Source organism: Chlamydotis macqueenii, chromosome 5 (assembly GCF_036417535.1).
Source record: "Chlamydotis macqueenii isolate bChlMac1 chromosome 5, bChlMac1.mat, whole genome shotgun sequence".
Taxonomy (NCBI): Eukaryota; Metazoa; Chordata; class Aves; order Otidiformes; family Otididae; genus Chlamydotis; species Chlamydotis macqueenii.
Window position 1 is genome coordinate 17,776,899 of NC_141560.1, and position 23,375 is coordinate 17,800,273.

The following is a 23,375-nucleotide window of genomic DNA, read 5'->3' on the forward strand; positions in this document are numbered from 1 at the left end:
AAAAAAAATAAAACCAATAACAGAGGAAGGAAAAAGGGTAAAACATAGGCAGAAAGGAAGTAAGAATAGATGATAGACATGCAGGTGGTGTGATGTCAGCAAAGCTGTAAGGGGTTTATAACAAACCACCAAGGATGTTCCCCTCAAATTATGACAGTATACTGGAGTATCCAAAGATTCAGTGATCTGGAGATTTTAAATGAAAAAAAATCCATGTGTACAGAAAGATTGTACAAATGGCCTTACCTGATCTTCTTCTATAGCAATCAACAATCCCCAGGGTTCAAAAGTGGCTTTAGGATCAGAACTGAAAACAGGCAACAGGAAATAGCCAAAGTGCAACAAATGTGACAGAGGGCAGTGACACAGCTTAAAGTAAATGCTCTCTTTTATTACTTAGTTCATCAAAACATTTCAGTTTTCTCTGCAAGATCTGAATCAGAGCAGCAATACAGTCATTTGTCTACTGTAACATTTCTACAGGAGTTAGCATGACAGACCTTGTGCGCGGGACTAATGCTTAGCGTGTCCAAGTCACATGAAAACAGAACTGTATTCTTAGTGGCAAATCGCTTGTAGTCATCTTTTCATTACTCAGCTTTGAGCACCACACAAGAAAACAAGAAATTTCTTAGGGAAATAAAGTGACCTCGTATTATTGTGCATTAAGAATTCATAATTACAGAATGCCACAGTCCAATGACAGAACTGTTACAGTAGGTTTGGTTTTGTATTGTGGGTTTTACGATAAATATTTGATGAGGTTTGTTAGCATATTTGGTAAATGTTTAGACATGAGAAGTTTTTGATGTTTTGATAGATTTTGTATAGAAATAGTTTTAATTAAGTACTGAAAGCTTTAGAAAATAATTTTTTCAATAAGATCTGATTAAGACGTAGTAATGAGAGAGGTATCTGAAAATGCAGTTGAAATATATAAATTTCAAGTGCAAAAAGAAACATCATTATTTCTAAAGAGTTTGAACCTTCTTTCTCAAAACCATCTCTCTCTTTCTCTAATAAAGCTAAAAGACCAGCCTTTAAATAGGCAAAATATCAGCCTTTAAACAGGCAGCCCTGTTACTGAGCTGGTAGGGAAGATATAACTATTGCACTAGAAGTACAAAGCTAAGAAGAGTGCATAATATTTTATTTTAAAACTTATTTACAAAAAGATATTGCACCAATCCATTGTCTTTTTCTCAGTTTAACATGTTAAGGAAAAGCCTATTACTTACAAAGTTAAAGACAGAAGTGCAAAAGCAGACTAAAAGAAACCAAAAAGAATAAAGTTTATTTAATAAATTGTTAAGTACAGTTTACTACCTGACCCACATCCAGTATGATCTAAAATAATGTGTACCATATATACCTGTAATTTCAGAAATCCTTGCACTCCTCTGCAGGTACAAGCCTTATCTTTTACTCTAACCACCAGAAGGTCTACATAAAACGTAAAGGCTAACCATAGCTTAACTTAACAGCTTTATTTCTCCAGGAAAGTGATGCTCTTTTAGCTAAACTGAAAAAGCTATGTAGTAGTATACATGTATTTGAAAAGTAGTGATAAATCAGGCATGATGGTTTTCATTCTTCCTGAACACCATGAGGAAAAGTTTGCTGATATTTCAGGACTGATTATTCCAAAGACCCTGCCAGTCCAAATCATATTAGCACAGCATATGGTCCCGTCTCAGTCTATCTGCCACTGGGACTGTCATGATGCATTTCTGGGGTGTAGGTAAGCAGAACAATCATGACCCAGAGATGAAGCAATGCCTGGGAAAAGAGAAGAAAGAATTAACTTATCAGCACTGGCAATCATTACTTACAGTAGCAGTAAATACAAGGGCTCTCAATGAGAGCTAATAAATCCTAGTTTTGTAAAATATTTTGATTAAATATTTTTCATATTATTCAGATACTCCTAAAAAAACGTATTTACACAACGAAATGCTGAGTCAGATTCTGAAGAAGCCACTTGCAGAAAACTAAAGCAACCTGGTTTCCTACAGATATATATCCTCTGGCTTCTCTTTTCCTCCATGCCTCGGTAACTCCAGCTATTCTCTCTGATATCCAGGCCCTAGTCAGCACATTATGTGATCTGCCTCAATGAATGGTAAGCCACTACTCCTGGGCCAGCTGGCTGATACCAGAAGGTGTGAAACAGTCAAGTTCTGCTTTCCTTCTCCTTACCATGAACACTGATTTGAGGCATTTTTATGAACTTCTTAGGAATGTTAATTCTCATTCAAATTTGGCTGAAAATATCCAGTTAGAATAGGAGTTGCTGGGGCTGCAACAAGGGCGGTAACTGTCAGAATAAATAAGTGACATTTCTTTTTAAAAAAAAAAAAATCTAGTTACAATAGTCATAGTCAAGGTTCAAGCTGCAAAAGGGCAACTGTCACTGACTGCCCAATATACAGCTCCTACGCAACCATCATCGAGTTTCACTTCAGGTAGCAACTTAGGCAGCGGAAGTCTTCAGTGCTTTGGTACAAAACATTTAATTAATATATTGATAAGTCTAAGTCATGAACAGGAGGAAAGAGAGAGGTTTGGAATGAAACAGCCCTGTTCCTTCCAGTACTTAACTGGCTGGAAGAAGCAATTGCAGGGGAAATTGTAATTTCCTTTATTCATGTGTGTCTGTCTGCTTTCTATCCTGAAATAGCGAGAGCTGTTCTTGGAAATTCTGTTCAGGACAGTAATTATGCTTTCTCAAGCAACTTTTTTTTTTTTTTTTTTTTTAATATTTCAAGGACTCAAAGGCTCAACTAGTGGAATATTTTCAAGCAGGGCAGACTACACACCTACCCTATCACAGGTCACTTAAACTGACAGACACCTGCCCTCCAGTGGAAAACGGAGGAATTTATTTTTTATCAAGTCCAAGTCTGACAATCTCACCTGGTATGAATGAGCAACTTTCTACTATTTGTTTAAGTCTACAAGAAAAATTTTTTTCGCTACTTTGTCAGCCACTAGAGAAGTGTGATTTTGAGTCATTGAACAAAAAATGAAGTGCTAAATATTTTAAAAGCTATAAGATGTTGTTTCTCTAAATGCAGTGCATGCAGGTGTGGTGGTTAGCCTTGGCAAAAGGTCGCTGTTATTTTCTATTTTAGTACTAAAACTTCACTTTTACAGTTTTTTAAATGGTAGTTACATAAACGTCTTTAAGACTGCTATACAAAGAATTCCTGGAAAAAACTGAAAGCTGCCAAGCAACACGACTCCAATGGAAGTACTATTTCATCTGCTTTACAAAAAAAATATATTGACTTGTTCATTATACAGCCTTTTGAACAGCAAACATCTCGTAACTTCAGATGTTGTGTTGGGTTTGTGTAGCAGGACAGACTTCAGTGGCAGCTTCTGTGAGAAGCTGCTGGAAGTTTCCCCTTTGTTCAGTGGACCCAGCCAGTGCCAGAGCAGATGTGCTGCTGGCCAGGGCTGAGCCAATTGGTGACAGAGATAACGTGTGCTAACGGATATAAGAAGGAGGAAAAAAAGAAAAGCAGGAGCACAGAGAGAGAGGAGGAGGCATGGGCTTTGCCTTCCAGCCTCCCATTGGGAGGCTGGCTGGACTGGCAGAGAGGAGGGGCGAGGGAATGTTAGAGAATACAGGAGGTGTCTGCCTGGGTCCAGTTCTGAAGAATTGCTTGTGAAAGGAACGGCTGCAGATGCCAAGGTCAGTAAAGAAGGAGGGGGAGGAGCAAAGTCACTCCTGATGAGATTCCCCCTGCTCCATCGTGGTGATGACCATGATTAGGCAATACTGTCCCCCTGCAGCCCGTGGAGGAGCAGAAATCTGCCTGCAACCCATGGAGGACCCCACGCTGGGGCAGGCAGATGCCTGAAGGAGGCTGTGGCTCGTGGAGCTGGAGCAACCTGTTCCTGAGGGACTGCACCCCGTGGAGAAGGACTCACAGTGGTGCAGTTCATGAAGGACTGTAGCCTGTGGGAGGGACCATACACTGGAGCAGGGGAAGAGCGTGAGGAGTTCTTCCCCTGAGGAGGAAGGACTGGCAGAAAGCAGCATGTGATGAACTAACCACAACCCCCATTCCCTATTCCCACCATGCCACTCAGTGGGGAGGAGGCTGGAGATAGTCAGGAATGAAGTTAAGCCCAGGAAAATGGGAGGGATGGGTGAAAGGTGTTTTTAAGATCTGATTTTGTCTCTCATTATCCTACTTTGGTCTTATTGCTAATAAATTGAATTAGTTTCTCCAAGTCAGGTCTGTTTTGCCCGTAACAGCAACTGCTGAACGATCTCTCCCTGTCCTTATCTTGACCCTCAAGGATTTTGTTACATCACCTCTCCCCCATTCTGTCGGAGGGTGGGGAGTATCAGTGAGCGACTCTGTAGGGCTTAGTTCTAAGTGGGGCTAAACTATGACAGATGCATTATATAAAACTGGCTATATAAATCTTGCATTAAACTTCTTACTTTAAAGAAAGCTTACTCACCATGTAAATTATTACAAAGACTCTTGCTATGGGATACCGCCTTAGAAAGATTCCCAGCCGAATGCTACACAAGTACAAGAGAAAAACAAAATGCACAAGTTAGCACTTACCAATAAATTCCAATTCCTCTCATTGTAATCACCACAAACTCATAAACACCAGCTGATACTATACACATGGCTTTGTTTCTGACTTGAATTTTACTTCGTGTATTGAAGACATTATATGGAATGAGAAAATTCAGAATTCAGATCATAAAACATATTCTTCTAGCTTTTTCTGTTACATGCTAGGCTCAGAGTTTGTGGAAAAGAGCTAAGACTCAGGAGTTGTACAGATATTTTAAAATTCACAAATACACCACAGGTTTGTCAATTTTTTCTTCAGGAGCTGTCATGAATCTTTCAAAAAGATTTAAGCAACTAAAAACTTGGACTCCTTTCAAAAAATTGATAGATCACTACCATTCTAATATTTCATTAGATGAAAAAGACATGGGTTTTCCAAGTTTACCGCTACAGGAGTATAGCTGGTACCGCTGACCCAAACTGGCCAAAGAGAGTATTCCATGCCATAAATACCATGTTCAGTATGTAAGCGGGGGTTGCTGGTGGGCAGCTCTCTCACTCTTGCTCCATTTCGCTTGCTCTCAGTATCGTTCTGAGATCACTCCCAGTTCCATTCCATGATTACTGCATGGGACGGGTTGTACCGGTTATTGGGTGGTGAGAAATTGTGCATTTGTGTATTTTATTATCCTTATATTACTTTTATATATTATTATTATCTTTTCCTTTGCTGTCCTAGTAAATTGTCTTTATCTCAACCCATGAGTTTTCCTTTCTTTCCAGTTCTTTCCCCTAGCCCCCTGGGGAGCAGCAGGGTGAAGCGAGCAGATGTGTGGCACTTAGTTGCCGGCTGGGATTAAACCACAACAGTCCTATTAAGAGATTAAGAGTCTCAAGCTCTACCGACTGAGCTAGCTGACAACCCTTTTTGGCACTCAATGTGGGGCCAAGGGGCCCAGCTAGCTCAGTCAGTAGAGCATGAGACTCAGTCTCTCAATGGGACTGTTGTGGTTTAACTCCACTCAGCTATCAAGCACCACACAGCCGCTCGCTCCGCATTCCCAGAAGGACAGGGGAGAGAATTGGAAAGAAAGGAAAACTTGCGGGTTGAGATAAAGACAATTTACTAGGACAGCAAAGGAAAAGATAATAATAACAACACATATTAATAATAATTAAATATTTGGATAATAAAATATATAAATGCACAATTTCTAACCACCCGAAGACTCGACTACCAATACAGTCTGTCCCACATAGCGATCACAGAACGGAACTGGGAGCGATCTTGGAATGACCTCTAGAGAGAGAGAGCGAAAGACAGCAAAAGCGAGAGAGCTGCCCACTGGCCAATCTCCACTTATATACTGAGCATGGCAATTATGGCATGGAATGCTCTCTTTGGCCAGTTTGGGTAACTGTACTGGCTATACCTCTCCCAGCTTCTTGTACCTGCACATTAGAAAAACCTGGGAAGCTGCAAGAAGTTCTTGATCTCTTAGCAACAACTAATAACATCAGTGTGTTATCAACATTCTTCACATACCAAATCCCATATTAAATCCAAAACAGGGCAGCTACTGGGAAGAAAATTAGCTCAATCCCAGCCAAAACCAGGACAGTTTTCTATTGGTATTTGATTCAAGTTTTGGAGCAGACCTCTGTTGTGAATATTGACGATTAACCTAACTGCTCAGACAAGGGATCAAAGCAAGTCTTTCGCTGGATCCAGAATGATTTTTATTTATTAATTCCTCAAACGGATTATCCCTCAAGGTAAATAGCTGCACTGGGTCAGAATCCAGAATCTTGTCTTCATCAGGATGCCTAAACAGGACTAAAAGAATACATATGATACTCCCCGACTGAGCACATTTGATACTCCTCCAATAATAATACACTCTTACAGTGTTTATCACAGACACAGTCAAAACCTCTGAAAGCAAAAGAGCTGGAAGATGGTAATTGAAAAGGTTAGGGGTTTTTGTACATAGTTTAGTAATTCTCTTGTATTAAAGTCTACAAGAGCATTGTTTAAATAATTGACTATAATTTGCAAAATCCAAAGGATATTCATATCATAGGAAAGCATAAATGAACTACGTCAATATTTAGTAATTTATACTGTACTTAATACATTCTTCATTATTTTTTACTTTTACCTCCATAAAAGCAATTCAAAACAGACACTGTGCCATTTGAAAACTGCAAAAGGATTCCAGCTATTACAGAATTTATTCCCTTCAGACACTCTTACCTAAACTGATCAATACTACTGGCAGCTTTGCGAACCCTCCCATACATTCCTGCCATGTTAGCATCCACATCGCTAAACAGGACAGGAACATTACGCATACGAGCACCTATTTGAAGGGGAAAAAAAAGAAAGAAAAAATCTCATTAGTCTAAAACCAGCAAGGTTGTTTTTTAAGGAAAACAAATTGATAGTGTATAACAAAGATATATAAAAGTAATATAAAAATAGTGATTCATCTGTTAGTGCCGTTTTGCTGCAGGCAGAGGAGTGTGTTTTGAGGTGAGAATTCTTGATAAACTTACAACCAAGTCAAATGTTTCTTCAACTTAGTATATTTTTAAAATTTATTTTAGTTCACTAGATGGACATCTTAATATTCAGTTCTATTATGTAACAGCAATTCTGTTATTAGGTGGGTTTGATACTGTCATAGTTTCTCCATTTGCTTTTATTTCTCATACAGTAAAACTTTGACAGCATTTCTGATACTAACTTCTATATTCCAAAAACTTATACTTTATTTACATTTTCACTATTTTTCAACTTTATTAAAAAAAAGAAGATTCTTAGATAATCTCACCTTTGTGCAACTAAACTTAAGCTTACTGAAGTTACATAAGAACAAGCCAAAAGGAAATATATTTCAAATTTGCTAGTTATCCTACCTTATTTCTTTAGAAGTCTTTCATAAGCAGAGAAACAAAAGTCTGGATTGTCATTTTACACCTCTAAGTAAAGGTCCATTTGCTTAAATTGCCCATTGCTTTTAAGTTACTACCATATATATAAAACTACAAACTTTGACTTTGAAAAGTAACATCTCAAATTCACGGATCAACTGCTGAGGTTCTCCTATGGATATAGGATGATTGCTACACAGTACAGACAAACCAACCTAAGCAAAACCACCATATTTTAAGTTGCTTTTCAAGACAAACAGAAAGAAAGTAGGAAATAGATTTCAACCAGAATTCTGATCAACTCTCAAAAGGATGTATCCCATTCTTGGCCACTTCCCAAGCCATTTTCACAAGAGAAGACTTACATCCTGCTTCTGACATTCAGTTTAAACCCCAAAAAACACTTAATGGCACCTGTGACAGAATCTGTAAATAAGATTGTTCCAAAAGTGCCACAGTATTGAGAATTAAGATTAAATTGGCTTTATTAAGTTTACAGCCGTTTAGACACAAAAAGGACTGTTTATTCAACTATTTTTTATGATACTGGCTGCTGTTGACAAGGTCTCTGTCATAAGCTGCACATTTTCAGCATTTTTTTTCCTTATAAACTCAGACTTTCAGGGAAAGGCATTAGGAAGTATAAAAGCCTGAACTGCAGAAAGGACATGGTTTTAAGTTTTGTATTTCCTTATTTACCTTCAGCACCATCAATTCCTGTCATATTAATGGAAGGCCCATTAGTACTACTGCCTTGGATAGTCTTCAGCTGTTGCTCAAGTCGTTCCAGTTGATAGACGAGCGAGTTTTTCTCTGTGCTCAGGCTCTCCAACATGGTTTGCTTCTGAATTAGTGTTTCTGTCAGCTGATGAAGCCGATTTTCTAATTCTGTCTGACTACTACTACTTAGAGTCTTGTTTGTGAGCTAAAGAACAAAGCAAAGAAAAAAATCAGAATAAGTTCTAAGTCTGACCAACTGACATATTATGAAACTCCAAAAATCTAAGCCCTCCAAGAACCAAGTTACCCCACTGTGGAATTTTATGGGATAGTACTACCAAAATCATCACCAATGAGCACACTAAGTGTGCTAGTTAAGTTTCTAAGAAGAAACTTAATTTCGACAGTTGCTAAAACAAGATTTTACATGGCACAGGATACTACGTAAAAACATATTCTTATGTTTTCCACCTCTAATCACATGAACATTTCTGTATAATCATAAGTTTGGTCACAAAAATCAACGCTAAGCCTCAGAGCTGATTTTAAATGGTAGGCATGACAACAGCAAGATAATCAAGTCTGGCTATTATACTTGCAACTTCACAAAACAAGTGGGTGCATAAAGTGTTTTCAAGTGAGGAAGAGAAACCTCAGTACAAACAGGGAGAACTGGATGCCACTCTACAGGAAAGCTTGAATTAAAATGGTGAAAATGCAGGATATGTCACAGAAGAATTGAGGAGCACTGAGGCAGAAAACATGATTGTACTAGCAAATAGAAACTGCAAGGACAGCAAAAGAAGACATGGATCACGTAATTCAATTTGCAGAAAATAATTAAAGCAAATAGGAATCTCCAGATTAGCCATATGTGCAATAACTTGTCTATTCACTACAGTCTTGAACCTCTGCCACTTGTAGTACCATATATGACAAAGATATAGCTTCAGTGATGAAAAAACAGACTCAGCAAGAACCAGAAGCAGTGAGATATCAAAAATACAAATCAGATGCAATGCACCAGGGCAAGTGCAGGTAGTCCTGAAGCCAGCACTACCAGAAGAATAATCTATCAACAGGCTCAAGAAATTTGTATTACAACACAAAAATTTCCAAACCATCTGACACTATAACTGCACAGCTGACCACAGCTGACTCTAGACCATCCATTTCTCTACATATAGACTACTTGCATTAACTAAGATCATTTACACAAAACGAGGCCTATGCCTTCATGCTGTGCAAGGAGACTGTTGGGGCTGACAAGTATCAGAACATCCCAAAAGGTTTAGACTGATTCAAGGAAAATAGGTCCACAAACATACTGGTGCGGCTTAGTAGTGACACAAACACTAACGTCCCTAATTCAACTGCTGATGCTGAGTGAGTACAAGGGAGTGAAGAAAGTCGCCAGGCTCACATGCTGGCCTCATTGCCACTGTCCAAGACACAACAGCGAGCTAGATGGATCACTGAGTCAGTAGGACATTACTTATGTTCTTATGCCCAGTTAAAAGGATCTTAGCACAAATCACAATGACCTAATCACATGCCAATAACTGTTTTTTAGTTTTCCAAAAGAATGTTGATCCAGCACCATCCCATCATGTCTAGTTGGGACACAGGTTAATTTTCCCCCCACTCTCTGAAGACAAAAGCACATGCGATTACAAACTAGGCTATTTACTACTTTATGGTTCCCTTCTTGTACTCCCTCCACTCAAAACTCTACTCTGTATTGAAAAAAAGTAAACTGTAACTCATTAGTAGAACTTTTATGTTTCTTCTATCTTGAAGGAGATAGTTATTTTCTATCCACATACATACCTGATTTCTGAGCTTCTGAATTTCTTCCTCTCTGTCTTTTATTCTGGTTTGCAAAGTATTCTTCGTTTGATACAATTCTTCCTCAGTATAACGGAGTTCCTACAAAATTTATCACAATCACAAATAAAAGACTTTATATATATATGCATTTTGAGAGACATTCTCTTATCTAGAAATTCACAGTAGAGGCAATATGCTGCATAAAATTAAACATAAACTGAAAATTAATCTTAGTTAGGTGCCTGTCTGAGGTGGGAAGGGAAGAGAGCGCTGAGTATAAAGGCAAAACCTACACGACTTATCAAGTTATTTTGTGGAAACTAACTTAATATAAATATTAATCCAGACTAGTTTACTAAGAATCACACAATTTCATTGGAACCATGATTTATCTTCCTTATTATTATATTGCTATTTTGAAATGATGTCAATAGTGTAATTTAAACAATTAGGAAATACTTTGTGGGGGAATCCGCGTTCCTAAAATAAACTCATCAATCTGAGACACCATTTTTTAAGTGTTTAAAAATCCTTGTCATATCTATCTATAATTCTGTATGACAGATCTTCCTTTAAGGTTTAGGATAAATTAACATAACAGATGTTAAAGGGGAAGGAATATTAGTAAGGGACAACTTAGTGAACAGCAAATCCAACTGTATGTTTTGCTAGTCCCATGATTTAGTGGCGATATTAACTCTGAAGGTCTGTCATGCTTGTCTTTTAAATTAAGATAGTCTTCAAATCACTGCATCACTTCAGCTGTCAGTTGCTACAGAAAACAAATACTCCTAATCTCCCTTCAAACCATCAGATGTACAAAAAATAACTCCTCTACTTATTTTTCATCTTCAGTCTCAGAAACAGCTAAAGGAACTCCCAGATAGAACAGATCGTAATTGTATTAAGAATCAATGGACACAATTACTTTCAAAGCACATGTAAATGTGCGTCATCAAAAGAAATACTTCCGTTTCTCTAATAACTGATAATGACAACTTTTTTTTTTTTAATTCACCTCACTTTTTTTTATATGTAGTACTGACTTAATTTACACACCTCAGAAGGGCAGGAGTAACAAAATACAATCTACCATCTGCTTTGATACAATAAACATCAGCTATCCATGAAGAGCAAACCTCAACTTCTGCCTTTTAATTAGTATAAGCAAGCTGCTAGCATCTCATTAAAATGTAATTTCTGGAAGGACAGATAATCCTGTAAGATAAATTGTTCCTAGCAGATACAGTGTATTCTCATGCTTTCCTCATCATTAATTCTCATTACATGAGCTTTTTCTTACAGAGAAATTTTTTAATAGGGAGCAAAGCATTTGTCTGATTTCTACTGAATAATAAGTTTGTCTGCACAAAATAAGAAATTTGCCCTTTTTTTCTGCTCTTTTTAGCACAAAACCACTTAAATCAAGTGGGATTTTGCTTTAAAAAAATGACACAATCTGACAGAATTAATTAATACAATTTTATCAGCAATTTGTCTTATAAAGCAGTTTGTAAGTAACATTTCGATTGAGAACTGAGTAACAAGTGGATTTTTAAAAATTACCTATGAACTGGTACTACAGTAACATTGTTTTACAAGCTAAATCTTACATAGTAATTGAGCAGAGGAAGTTGCACAGTAACCACTTTTAGTATTTGTTTCTTGACAAAATAATGCTTACAAATCTTATATATCCCTATTGTTTGATTCCTCCTCTGCTGAATAAAATTTAAGATCGTGTTCAATTTTGTGCACTCCCTGGGGCCATTTTTTAACTAAAAAATAAACCCTAGGGTTTATTCTTTAATACATCAGCGAGATCTCGTTTTATCAGGAGTATTCAGAAGGTCCTGTCCATTGCTTAGTACTGGTTGTGCTTTGTTTGGCCGAGTGACATTCGTTAAGCTTTTGGGGATTTCTTTAGAACATCAGATAAAAAAAAATAACCCAAATACTGTATAAGCTACTTTCTTATTAAGCCAAATGCTTTACTGATGACACCATATGAGGTCTAAAATAAGACCAATCGGCTTTCAACAATTCCTTACCTGTTTTTGCCGTTCTAGTTCAGCTTCTGCCTCTTGCTTGGCCATTTTATGTGCTGTTATTTGCTCTTGTAGGTCTTGAAGCTGCTCTCTCACTGACTCAGCTTCACTTACCTGCTGAGTCTCCATATCCTGAAATGAACAGAAACGTTGCCATTTCACTGACATTCAAACAACACTGCAATCTGTCATAGGTAACAGCAAAGAAACCTTGTATTTGCAGTATTACTTCAAAGGAAAAGGAAGGTGAGGGTGTGTTGAATAAATGCCATTTGGTCATTTCATACAGAATATTTTTACTAATATAGTAATTAAATGCATTTTGTGAAGAAGAAAAGCCTCCACTTTTTCCCTCCTACTGTCTACAGGGTAAAACCATGTAAAGTAAGCTTGTGTGCAACTGCTGGGTTGAGTCAATTATGCCAGCAGACGACTCAGATTACAGTCGCTTCAAGGATTAGTTGCCCTTGCAGAACAGGATATAGGTGATCTCTACAGAAACAACACATTTGTTTGGAAACAAATGCTTCCCTCAAAAGGAGCACATAGTAGCAAGGGCTGAGAGAAGTGGTATTTACAGTATTTCTCCCACCATGAGCTGAAGTAGTGAGAGAGAACATGGAAAGAAATTTGGTATCTATAAACATTTGTTTCACCTTGAGTAAAAGCTGGCTTATTTTAATACTAAGTCAAATAAACACTAGAAGCAACAGCCCTAAAGTATACAAGAAAACAGTCCTTTGTGCATGGCTAACTACAAATACATGTGTACATAATCATAGCTACCTGCAGCTCTGTTCTCATCTGCTGTATTTGTCCCATTAGTTTTTGTATTTCTTCTCTCTGAGTATCTCGCTCATGTCTCAGTTCTTCTAGTTCCATCGTGCTTGCAGTATTGCTATCCAGGCCTTCAATACCTGAGCCTTCTTTTAAGCTGTTTATCAACTTCTCTTTAGACTGAAATAATAAATCAATATATTATTTACTGTAGTATTTAACAAGTGCTCAACTAGAATACGCCCAAATGACTTTGAATTTTAGAGCAAATATAGACAATAAAAGAACCGCTTTATCTGTTGTTTTAGCCAAGTTAATAATGACCCTACACATCTTAAAATGAAAATGCTTCCCTACTGATAATTTTTCTGACTTCCTATACGCCATGAGACTGGATTTACTGAAGTCTGTGTTATCTGAGGAAGAGTACAGCTTTTCTCTCTAAAAGTGCCTGGAATGTGAAACATGTAACAGATAAAAATTTGGGTGTTCCAGCTATCATAAGAGAGAAGACAGACACAAACAGACACCAAAAATAAAACTGAACCCCTTTCAGTCCATCCTTTCTCCTCCCAACAAAGCCAAATAATGGCCAAATACAGCGGTAACGATTCTGGAAAAGAGGATGAAGCATTTTATTCAGAGCCAACCTCATGTTAGCTCAACATTGACTTCTGATCTCATGCATCCCATATTTATCAAGATGATTTAAAACTTGTCCTTAGATATCAGACTACATTAATTGTTCTAAACTGACACCTTTATCTCCAGCATTTTGCTAACTTTTATAAAGAAAACTCAAATTAATCATGTTTGGATTTGATATCTTTGACAACTTAGGTAGCACAGAACTCTGCACAAAATACCTAATTTTGCCATTATTTATATAACGCTGATCACATGCAACGTTTCAGAATATATAAAAATATTTTCTTCGGTTAACACGTAAGCATCTGATACATGCTATGCTTCAGCCTCAAGCAGAAGAGAGCAATACCCGACTCAAGAATACTGAGTGTGGAACAAATTGTAGGTTACATTTATCTATGTATCTGCCTAAGGCTGGACTCTTGCATGCAGAACACACTGACAAAGGTCGCACAGTAAGTGCAATGGTTCACTGGGATTCTTTTTTAAGTTCAGGACCTGAACTTCCATTCCAATTACTTAACTCAATCTGTAAACTTCTACAAAATGCAGACTGGTAGCTGTTTTGTAGAGGTATCATTATAGGTATGCTCCAAAATATATTAAAGGTGATGCAAAGAAAACCACAAATTAGATTACATGAAGCATAACACCTTAGAAAAATTAAGTGTACAAATCAAGTTGGATTTCTTTACAGAAATGCTTACTTGGAGTATGCGAGTAGCTTTCTGTTTATAGTCTGTCAGCTCCTGTTTTGCAGATTCTAGGTGGTTTTTAGTTACTTTGATTTGCTGCTGAAGCTCATCAGCTCGCCTCTTCTCATCTAAATACTTTCTTTCTGCTACAGTTATGCCTTCTGCCAAATTCTGACGTTCTGCCTCCATTTTACTTAGACGAGCCGCAAACTCATTCTATTAGCAATAAAGAAACAATACTTTGTGTTTAAACATAGTCTCAACTTTAACCTAGAAAGGAAAAAAAAAAGAGTTTAAAAGCAACTACACATGACAGAGCATTTCATATCTATCACCTTCAACTGAAAAGATGCACTAGTGCTATGTGGAAAGAAATACTGCGTGCTTAAGTAAGTGCTAAATAATAACAGTAAAAGTATGCATTTCTTTCTCTCATTAGTAATAACGAGGGAATAACAATTTCAGTATTATTTATGTTTATTTAGTAAATAAAAAGCAAGCTTTCTCCTAAAAAATATTATCAAGTGCAGTCTGTCATACTTTGATATACTTAAAAAATAAAGACACTGATAAAGATTTTCAAAGATGCTATTATATATAACAAAAGCCAAGCTAAGCGTGGAACACAGTCTCTAGCAATTATGTACTCACATCTTTACCACAGATTCAATCGTCCACATTAAAATATTCTTAAAATCACACATTAAAATTGTGTAATGATTTGTTGTGTAAGAACACAGCATGGAAAATTAAACTGACTATTGATTTAGGTTTAAAACATGTTTTTACATTAAAGTTAGCATGAAAAAGCAGCAAAAATTGTCAGCATTAATCCTCAAAAACTTTCAATCACAAAGCTTTCAAAGGAATATATAAGAACTGAACTAGCAACACAAAAATACTTAGTGCAGCAGACCACACATCCTTCCCAGCACTCAGCAGTCTGAACAGGAACTGAAGTTGGGGGGAAGAGAGAGCAGCTAGAACCTGACAGATTTGATCTCAAAAGCAGAATCTCAAACTCTTCCCTGCTCTTCATTTCTAACCTGCATTTGTTTGTAACTTTCTTGCTCTCGCTTGAGTGCGGAGTCTGCATCACGCAGCCTCTCCTGAAGAGTTTGAAGGGCTTGATTTTGCAAACTGCTCCCTTCGCTATGGTCTTGTATTATCCTGAAAGAGCAATATAAAGACTAATTGAAAAAGAAGAAATCTAGTGCGATTTTCGGGTAGAAATATGATTACCTCGTTTTCAGACCAGCTTTGAAAATTTACCCAGTAAATTACTGAACATGGCTGGCTACAGGTGTGAGGCCTGGAATTAATGACTCGTGCACCTCCTCCTTGACCTATATTCTGGAGTATCCAATTACTGATTCATATCCCAACACTGAGATAAGTCAGAAAAGTCTCCATATTTGTGGATAAGCAAATGTATTTTTCAAGACAAAAACATTTTTCTTAAGATCTTCAGCTCCCTGACACAAACATAAATACTTTATACAAAATAGATTTCAATAATCAGGTGACAATTGCCCATATTTAATACTCATTTCCCTGTTCCCACTGCCAGCTATGATACAGTGGGCTCAGAGCAAACTTTAGTCCTCATATTTCAAATCATCATACAATCTCTTTCACCACTAGTTTATTCATTTTTATTCTTAAAGAGACTAAATAATCTACCTTGAATTTTCAAACCTAGTTCTATTTGCAGAATTGTGAAGTATGAAATTATGAAGTACCGTGATTTTTCACTCTGCAACGCTTCCAAAGCTTCCGTCCGAGCACTTAAGAGCTGATCAGCTTCTTGCAACCGTACTTTCAGCACAGCTAGCTGTGAATCCTTAGCACCAACAGCTTCTGTCAGATCATCAACTCGAGCTCGAAGTTCTCTAACCATTCTGTCACTCTTTGAATGATCAACATTCCACTTCTCCACCCTTTCCCGGGATTTGTTCAATTCTACAAAATGAGAAGTTTCTTTGAAGTTTATAAAAGCAAGTGTTTCAAGGTCTTGTTAATGGTCACAACTATCGCATTTCTTAAAGAAAGAAATTAAACACAACCAAGTAGTAAGACTGAAACCTCATGAGCTACAAAAAAAGTAACAAATGCCAGATTGGCTGTCAGAACACAACCTATAAAAGTTTGCAGGTGATCTCAAAATAGGTATTTCATTCTGCGTCACACTGCAGCTGACAAATTTTACCGGCCCCACCCCTTGCAATAGCCTACTGTTGACTAGCCCCGCGTGAGCAAGCCTTGGAAACCTCTGCCTAAAGCACTTAGTTCAAACTCAATGTGACAATAAACTCAACCTAAAAAAAACAGTAGAAAAATACACCACTGTTGAAATAATGCCAGAATACTTACTAAGCCTTCTGTTTTTAATTAAAAAAAAAATCATATATTAAGCTTCAATGAAAATCAGAATTCTCTGGTTCATACAGATACTTTGACAAAAGTGTGGTCCCTCAGTTGCAGCAGTGGCAGTTTGCTCTGTTTTATCATTTAAGTGGTTTTACATTCACATTTTTTATATCCGTCATTTCATTTGGCTTTGAAAAAGCCATGAAAAAATACTAGATTTTATAGTTTCACTGTCAGTTTTTAGGCACCAGAGATTACAGCCTACAGCCAGAAAGCAGTCAAATTCTGAAGTATTTAAAGGAAATTTACTAATTGAAAAATTAAGTGTTTTGCAATGGCCTTTAAAAAGTAGGAAAAATATTTTATTACTGTTAACACTTGCTAAAGCCATTTTAATAATATGTAAGTTTTGGAACTAACTTGATCACATCATTTTAATCATCATTTGTGTTATCTTTGTAGTTGAACAAGCCTTTTAGTCTCTTCCAGCTCATTGTTCTGAAACCAAGAATCACTTTGCTTGGTAAGACATACATGCAAATGTAACTAGAAAGATTTTATTATAAATACAAAACACTAATATAGAAATAGCATTGTTTTCTAGTTCACTAGTATTTTAGTAATATGTTACAGTTTAGTTTCCAAACCACAGTACCTTCTTGTGTTTCTTTGGACCTCTGAATTAATGAAGCCATTTCCTGATTTAAAGATTGAACTTCATTCCGTAGCAGCTGATTCTCCAGGCGAAGATTGGACAGCTCATGTGATTTGGAATCATCATTAGCCGAAAGATTAGGATTAGTCACTGCACTTAGTGATGAATCCTTCACGCCATCTCCTTGTGCTCCCAGTCCAGAATCTGAACTGTCTGGAGTTTCTGTACAGAGAGATGCAAGTTAGACCTAATATACTTATTTGTACATTGCCTTGATATATAAACAACAATTCCATGTTCTGCATCAGTGATTAAATGCATACTATAAAAATAAAATAAAAAATCAAAATAGCTCATATTGAAATGGAATATGGAGCTGCTCCTCCCAAGGTACTTGCACAAAGTAAGACTATTATACAGTATACATGCATCACGCAGCATTTTTGTGAATCCTGCAAGACAGGACATGGAAGTTATAAAATTTCTTATCACATTAATGTAAAATCTATGATTTCAAAACACTAATACTTTTTTATGACTATGCTGCTCAGAGATGTATTCAGAAGCTGAGAGAATAACACAAGATATTAAATATACATAGCAACTAATTAGGGGAATTTCTAGTAGAAGTTCACTCTGGTTTGCCATCAAGATTTTTATTTTGAGGATGTAAATTTTGTTTTTAAAAATCTGTTCAGATGACTACATTTAGTCATTCTGATATCAAACCTAAATACATAACTTAGCCACACAGCTACATATTTTAGTTATCCTTATGTAAAAAAAAGGCATTTTAAGAATAATTTCAGTTAAAATATAATCTTACTGATAATTCTGCATTAATATTTATCTCAAAATATTTTTCAAAAGCACTTTTACTAAGAGAAATCGACTTGCAGTGATTTGAAGCAGAAGCATGATCTTTCCTTTCTCTAATGAAAAAATATAAGGTAGATACAACCCTACCAAACTGTTAAAAGCTTTCTGCCAATGCAAACTGTAATTGCATAGATTACGGAAACCAAAATACAGATTTTTCTTTTTATTTTTTCTTTAAATCTTAGCACCTCAGTGAGAACAGTAAGGGAACTCCAGGCAGTAGTCCCTTGCAGGAAAGAAGGATCCAACAGCCTTTCCCCATCATGCACAAACCCACACAGAGCGTCCTGGAGCAAGGCTGTGAAATGGATACATCCACTGTAACAGTCTCAACTCCAGCAAGCAGATAGCTGGGAGCTTTGCAGCAGTGTTAAGATAAAACAACACAGCACACAATAAACAAACAAGCAGGTGATCCAAAAATATTTCTTCTGAATTTACTATGTCCCAGATGAGCAACTGCTGAAAATCCAGGGGGACTGCAACTACTTCCAAGCAAGACTGCAGCTTAGCTGTCACAACGTTATTTACTTCGCCTTGTGATGACTAACCAACCTGCTCCGCCTCCCTTGTTAGCACTGCAACAGCAGCCAGAGCCCAGGGAGCTGGGACAAACCATTAATTCTGAACAACACACCAACAGGTAGCAGCAGTGACAGCAGCATTTCTTCCACATTTTCCCCAAGCCCTTTCCTATTTAAAACGGATCTAAGAAATGTTGTTTCCTTCCTTCTGATTCATTTACACAATTTCCAAATTATCAGACAATTTATCCTCGTTCATTTGTCTGGAAAAGCCCATAGACTAATGAAGCTAACAAAGCAAGAATTAGCCATTTATAGCACATATTAGAATATACCCAAAGGAACATACGAAGTATAACATTAATTGTTTTTGTCTGTAGCTAATGCATAAGCTACTTCAAGAGACGCTATACAGAACATTTAAATGACACAGGTTTATCTATACAATCAACCTTGAAATTAGTGTGCTCAATGTTGTAATTGTATGCTTCCTCATTTGGCAGCTCCTTGATGCAAACTCCACTCAAAAATTCTCAGAAGAAAATTCAACAGGCCACACCGAGCAAAACAAATACGCTCCTTAAGCATCGATCAGCAAGGCTATACAGCCTTTTTGATTACAGCCTGGTAGCCAGGTCTAACATATTTGAATTATTATTATTATACCTTATTGAAAAGTTAACAGACTCAGAAAAACAAAAATATTCACATCTCTGGAAATGATCCCTTTTTACAGCTAAAACTTTTCAGCATTCTTAACATAGTAAGTAAAAAACTGGCATTTACAATGCTCTACATACTCAAAGTACTGAACAAGTGAAAAAGTATTCTAACTACGCCACTAACAAGTAATATAACCACTTGCTTCAATTTTATAAACAACAACAAAGTAGCACAGCAACAGCAAGGACTGAGTATAGACTGGACAGTCTGTGAGAGAACACAACTTCCTGACACTTCCTAGCCACATTCTCCTTGGCAATGTCTTGAGACCATCTGGCCTGGAGGCTCCTTCAGGCATCTGGATTTAGACTGCAGCAATGAACCACTTCTGGCAAACCCAAAGGCTTTACTTAACTCTCTCATGCCAGTAGCTCTACAACAGCCTATCCACATCCAACTTCCCACTCTGCAGGACAAGCAAGTTTGACAGCCTACCCCTCTTCCATGGTGGAACAGAGGAAAAACTCACCACACCTCACATGGTGCACTGGGCAACAGCCAACACCATGTACCAGCCAATGCAAGTCGCTCTCTCTCCTACGTGGCAACAACAGGTAAGAGCCCCTGAGTGACCAAACAAACGTAGCAGCACCTGTGCTTCTAAGTGGGAATGTACGGGGGCTGATGCAAGGTTAGGTCATAGCTCAGAGACATCAAGGTGAGCAATACAATGAGGTAGATCAAGAACACAAAAGATTTAGGTATTAATTACGCAGCTTGTCAAATTAGCATGATATCTAAGACTATCCCAGTGATGAAAAAACATTAAGGACCCTGCTATATACCACACATCTAACATACTACTACCACTAAATGTTTCATGAAGCAACAGTAAATCCATTACCTAGCCTTACCCTAGACATACTTGGGTTTTAAATATCTCAACACTATTTAACTACCATTGCCTTGGCTCCTGGCGGAATTATCTTCAGTAGTTTTTGCACTCTGTGTACTGGCAGACACAGAACTAATGCTTGAAGTCCGAGAGTGATTTTGAAGAACAGGTGCCTTGCTCTTCTCTTTTTTAGAGTCCATCCTTCCATTAGGCTCTTTCTCTGAACTGTTGAGAAAATCAAATAGCAACTCATCATCAGGGTCCGGCTTTTTTCTTCTCACAAAATGTGAGGAAGCTCTGGGTGTGGAAACACTTTCTACTGGAGAAGCAACCTCTGAAGATGTCCTACGTGCTGGTTTAACATTTGCTGTTCCTGCTAGGATTGTGGCCTTTTGATGTTTAATATTATCAGCTGCTGAGGAGATGAACGCTGCTTTGGACAACGTCTGATATTTCAGTTCTCCGGTATGCTGGCGCAATTCAGAATATTCACTGGCAGAGTCCAGATCCTTGTTATCATAAACTGTACTGCTTGCTGTGTCTTTTTTGCTCAGAGCTGATGCAGCTCCTTGATCAACTCTGTTGAGTAGATCCTCTGCCTTTCCAGCGAGATCAGCAAGCCAAGACATGATGGGTGTCTGTTGATAAATTCTATAAAACTAAAATTTCAGGACCATATGCTGCAAAAGACATAGAACGATTACAAATCAGACTGGTGTTGATAAGGCAAGATGTATAAGTTACCTAAACAACTGTTGTGTTAATCTGTTAGGGGTGTAATTATTTTAACACTTTTCTCGTACTTGCTTGGTATTTTTCCATTTTGGTAACTGGAAATAAACCAAATCAGTTTCTGGGGAAAACAGACAAAAACAAGGCTTAGCAATCAGACCGCATATCTGTCTCTCGCATCAGGAGCTGCTACAGAGCATCCAGCCTGCTACACAATCTTGAAACAGTAACAGAAAATAAAGCCTACTTGTACTTGACAAAACTAAGCTCAGTTGGAGGAGGAAAAGCTGCCAGATGCTTATTGCAGTTACAAAGCTCTAGACGCATCATGCAGATTCATAACCTGAGTCAGACAGAGGAACTTCTCCCCAACAAACTTTGCAGCCTGCTGTCCCTTCCGTGACACTAACACAGGGGACAGGTGCACACCTTCACTTGCACCAAAGGCCTGCGAGACTATGTGTGGGCCTCTATCTCCGCTCCCGGGAAAAGGCCCTTCACGCCAGAGCAGGCTTCTGGAAGGTCCCTTGGCCAAGCACACCGGCAGAAGGAAGGGGGAAGGCAGGGCCAGGCGAGGCTGGGCGGGAGGGGGATGTTCAAGCTGGCTGCTGCCCACCCTCCCCTCCCCGGGGACACCCTTGTCTACCCCAGGCCCGGCCCCCGGCCTCCCGCCCCCATCTGGCGGTCCTCAGGAGCGGCAGAGGCCCCAGCCCAGCCCAGCCCAGCCCAGCCCAGCCCAGCCCAGCCTCACCTACTCCTAGCGCGGGAGACCCCTCTCGACCCGAGACAGAAGGGGGTGCCGGGCGGCGACGGTCACTGCGAGACCCCGGGCCAGGATCTGCTCGGCCACCCCATCTTCCGGCAGACGTGGCCGACTTCCGGGACGCAGTGCGCAGGCGCAAGAAGCGCCGGGAGCTGCGTGAGGCGGCGTGGCGCTTCAAGCCCCGCCCCTCCCACCGGGTGAGCCCCGCCGTACGGCCCCGCCCCCTCGCCCGGTGGGAGGGGCGGGGCCTAGCGTGGAAGAGCGGAACCTGAGATGAGCGGAACCTGAGATGAGCGGAACCTGGGGGAGCGGAGTCTGGGGGCGGCTGTTCCCGGCACCCCTGAGGGGAGCGGTGCCGGGTGCTGGCCTTTGCTGCGCTTGCGCTTTGTGATGGCAGGAGGAGCTCCAGCTCCGCGGAGAGACGGGTGAAGGAAGGTCTTCGCCGTCGCGGTTAAAAACCTGACACGGGGGTTTCATGGACGGTGGTCGGTCGGTGGCTGCTTGACCTGACAGAAACTGGCTCGCTGCCCTCTGGCCAGAAGTGGCGGGTGACCTGTTCGAGGTGCCACTGGCCTGCTCCAGGCCCAGGAAGTCCTTCACCTCATCTCTGCTTTACCGTGTTGCACATATTCTGATAGAATAATCAAGATTCTACCAAATAGAAGAGTTAAGTTTGATTAAGAAACTGAAAATTGTAAGGCATAATCTGTAAGTTAGAATTGTTAGGCTTAGAATAAGTAACTAGAGGAACCTTGCTAGGAGATTATTACACTTTCTGGTTTGTTGGAGAACGTAACTAAAGTGATCAGTTTGTTGCATGGTCTTTTGTAACTAAAGTAATAGAATTGACATAGAAATGGGAATGGGGTAGACAATACTTTAATGTTGTGGTTTTATGCTGCTATGCTCCCAGTACAGCCCTGACCCATCAAGGCTGGTCAAGGAATAGTTAACCAATTAGAATAGTTAATTTGGGCTAGAATAGAAATAAGGGTGGTCAAGCGTATAACAGATACCAGAATTTTGTGGTCAGAGACCATGCAACACGGAGGAGGAGAACAATACACCATGGAGGAGAAAACAAGCAAGGTGGTATTGCCCGTGCCCATAAGAAGGGGTCAATTAAAGAACCTACCGGCATGACCACCAGGGGTCTTGGAAGACCACAGAAGACCCCCGGAGAGACTTAATGAGCATGCGCAGCAAGGTGGAGTTTATGATAATAATTTCTAAGAATCGTTTTAAATATGCATGACTATTCCATGAAATATAATGAATATGTATGTTTCTATATAATATAAACTTTGCTTCACATGTGATAAGCCATGCACGCTAGGTGGAGCGATCCCCCTTGCATCCAGCGCCGCAGTAAAGAATGCCTGCTTCTTAATGCTGCATTGGTGTTAAGGAGATTGATTCCCAATTTCGGTGACACCCACATCGGGGTGTCAGAGCATCGTACAGGCCACTGGAAAAAAAACACATTGGCCTTGATATTGCCAATAAATTACAGGAATTTCAACCAGAAGAAACAGGCATTTCTGTTCTCCACAACTTGGGGAAGATGTGAAGGCAATGACTGCCTGATCCTCAAGGCCAAGTGTAAGGTACCAAGGAACATGGAACCCCCCCAGATATAAACCCCCCCACCTGCCCCACACAACAAATACAAATACCCCGTGAACCTGG

General features: G+C 38.9%; 1 protein-coding gene across 2 annotated transcripts; it reads right to left on the reverse strand.

Moving 5' to 3' along the window:
* Window positions 1-370: 370 nt before the first annotated feature.
* On the reverse strand, window positions 371-21,782 carry GOLGA5 (golgin A5). 2 transcript variants are annotated; one of them, XM_086749511.1, is made up of 13 exons: window positions 21,675-21,782; window positions 20,256-20,871; window positions 17,231-17,452; window positions 15,948-16,167; window positions 15,252-15,375; window positions 14,218-14,421; window positions 12,872-13,042; window positions 12,089-12,217; window positions 10,038-10,136; window positions 8,187-8,412; window positions 6,808-6,913; window positions 4,483-4,546; window positions 371-1,779 (listed from the first exon to the last, which is right to left on the reverse strand). In XM_086749511.1, the coding sequence occupies exons 2-13, from the start codon at window positions 20,818-20,820 to the stop codon at window positions 1,699-1,701; spliced, it is 2,211 nt and encodes a 736-aa protein (XP_086605637.1). In that variant the 5' UTR covers window positions 20,821-20,871; window positions 21,675-21,782; the 3' UTR covers window positions 371-1,698. The 2 variants fall into 2 exon arrangements, with proteins under 2 accessions (XP_086605637.1, XP_086605638.1); XM_086749512.1 differs by lacking the exon at window positions 6,808-6,913.
* Window positions 21,783-23,375: the final 1,593 nt, after the last annotated feature.

What these genes read in the sequence shown, in the direction of transcription:
- GOLGA5 (XM_086749511.1), bottom strand. Translation starts at nt 20,820, where the DNA reads ATGTCTTGGCTTGCTGATCTCGCTGGAAAGGCAGAGGATCTACTCAAC. An exon ending in GTCCAAAGAAACACAAGAAG is followed by an intron (nt 16,168 to 17,230) that starts GTACTGTGGTTT and finishes CTCATTTTGTAG; the next exon opens with AATTGAACAAATCCCGGGAA. An exon ending in TTCAGAAGCTCAGAAATCAG is followed by an intron (nt 8,413 to 10,037) that starts GTATGTATGTGG and finishes TTTGTTCTTTAG; the next exon opens with CTCACAAACAAGACTCTAAG.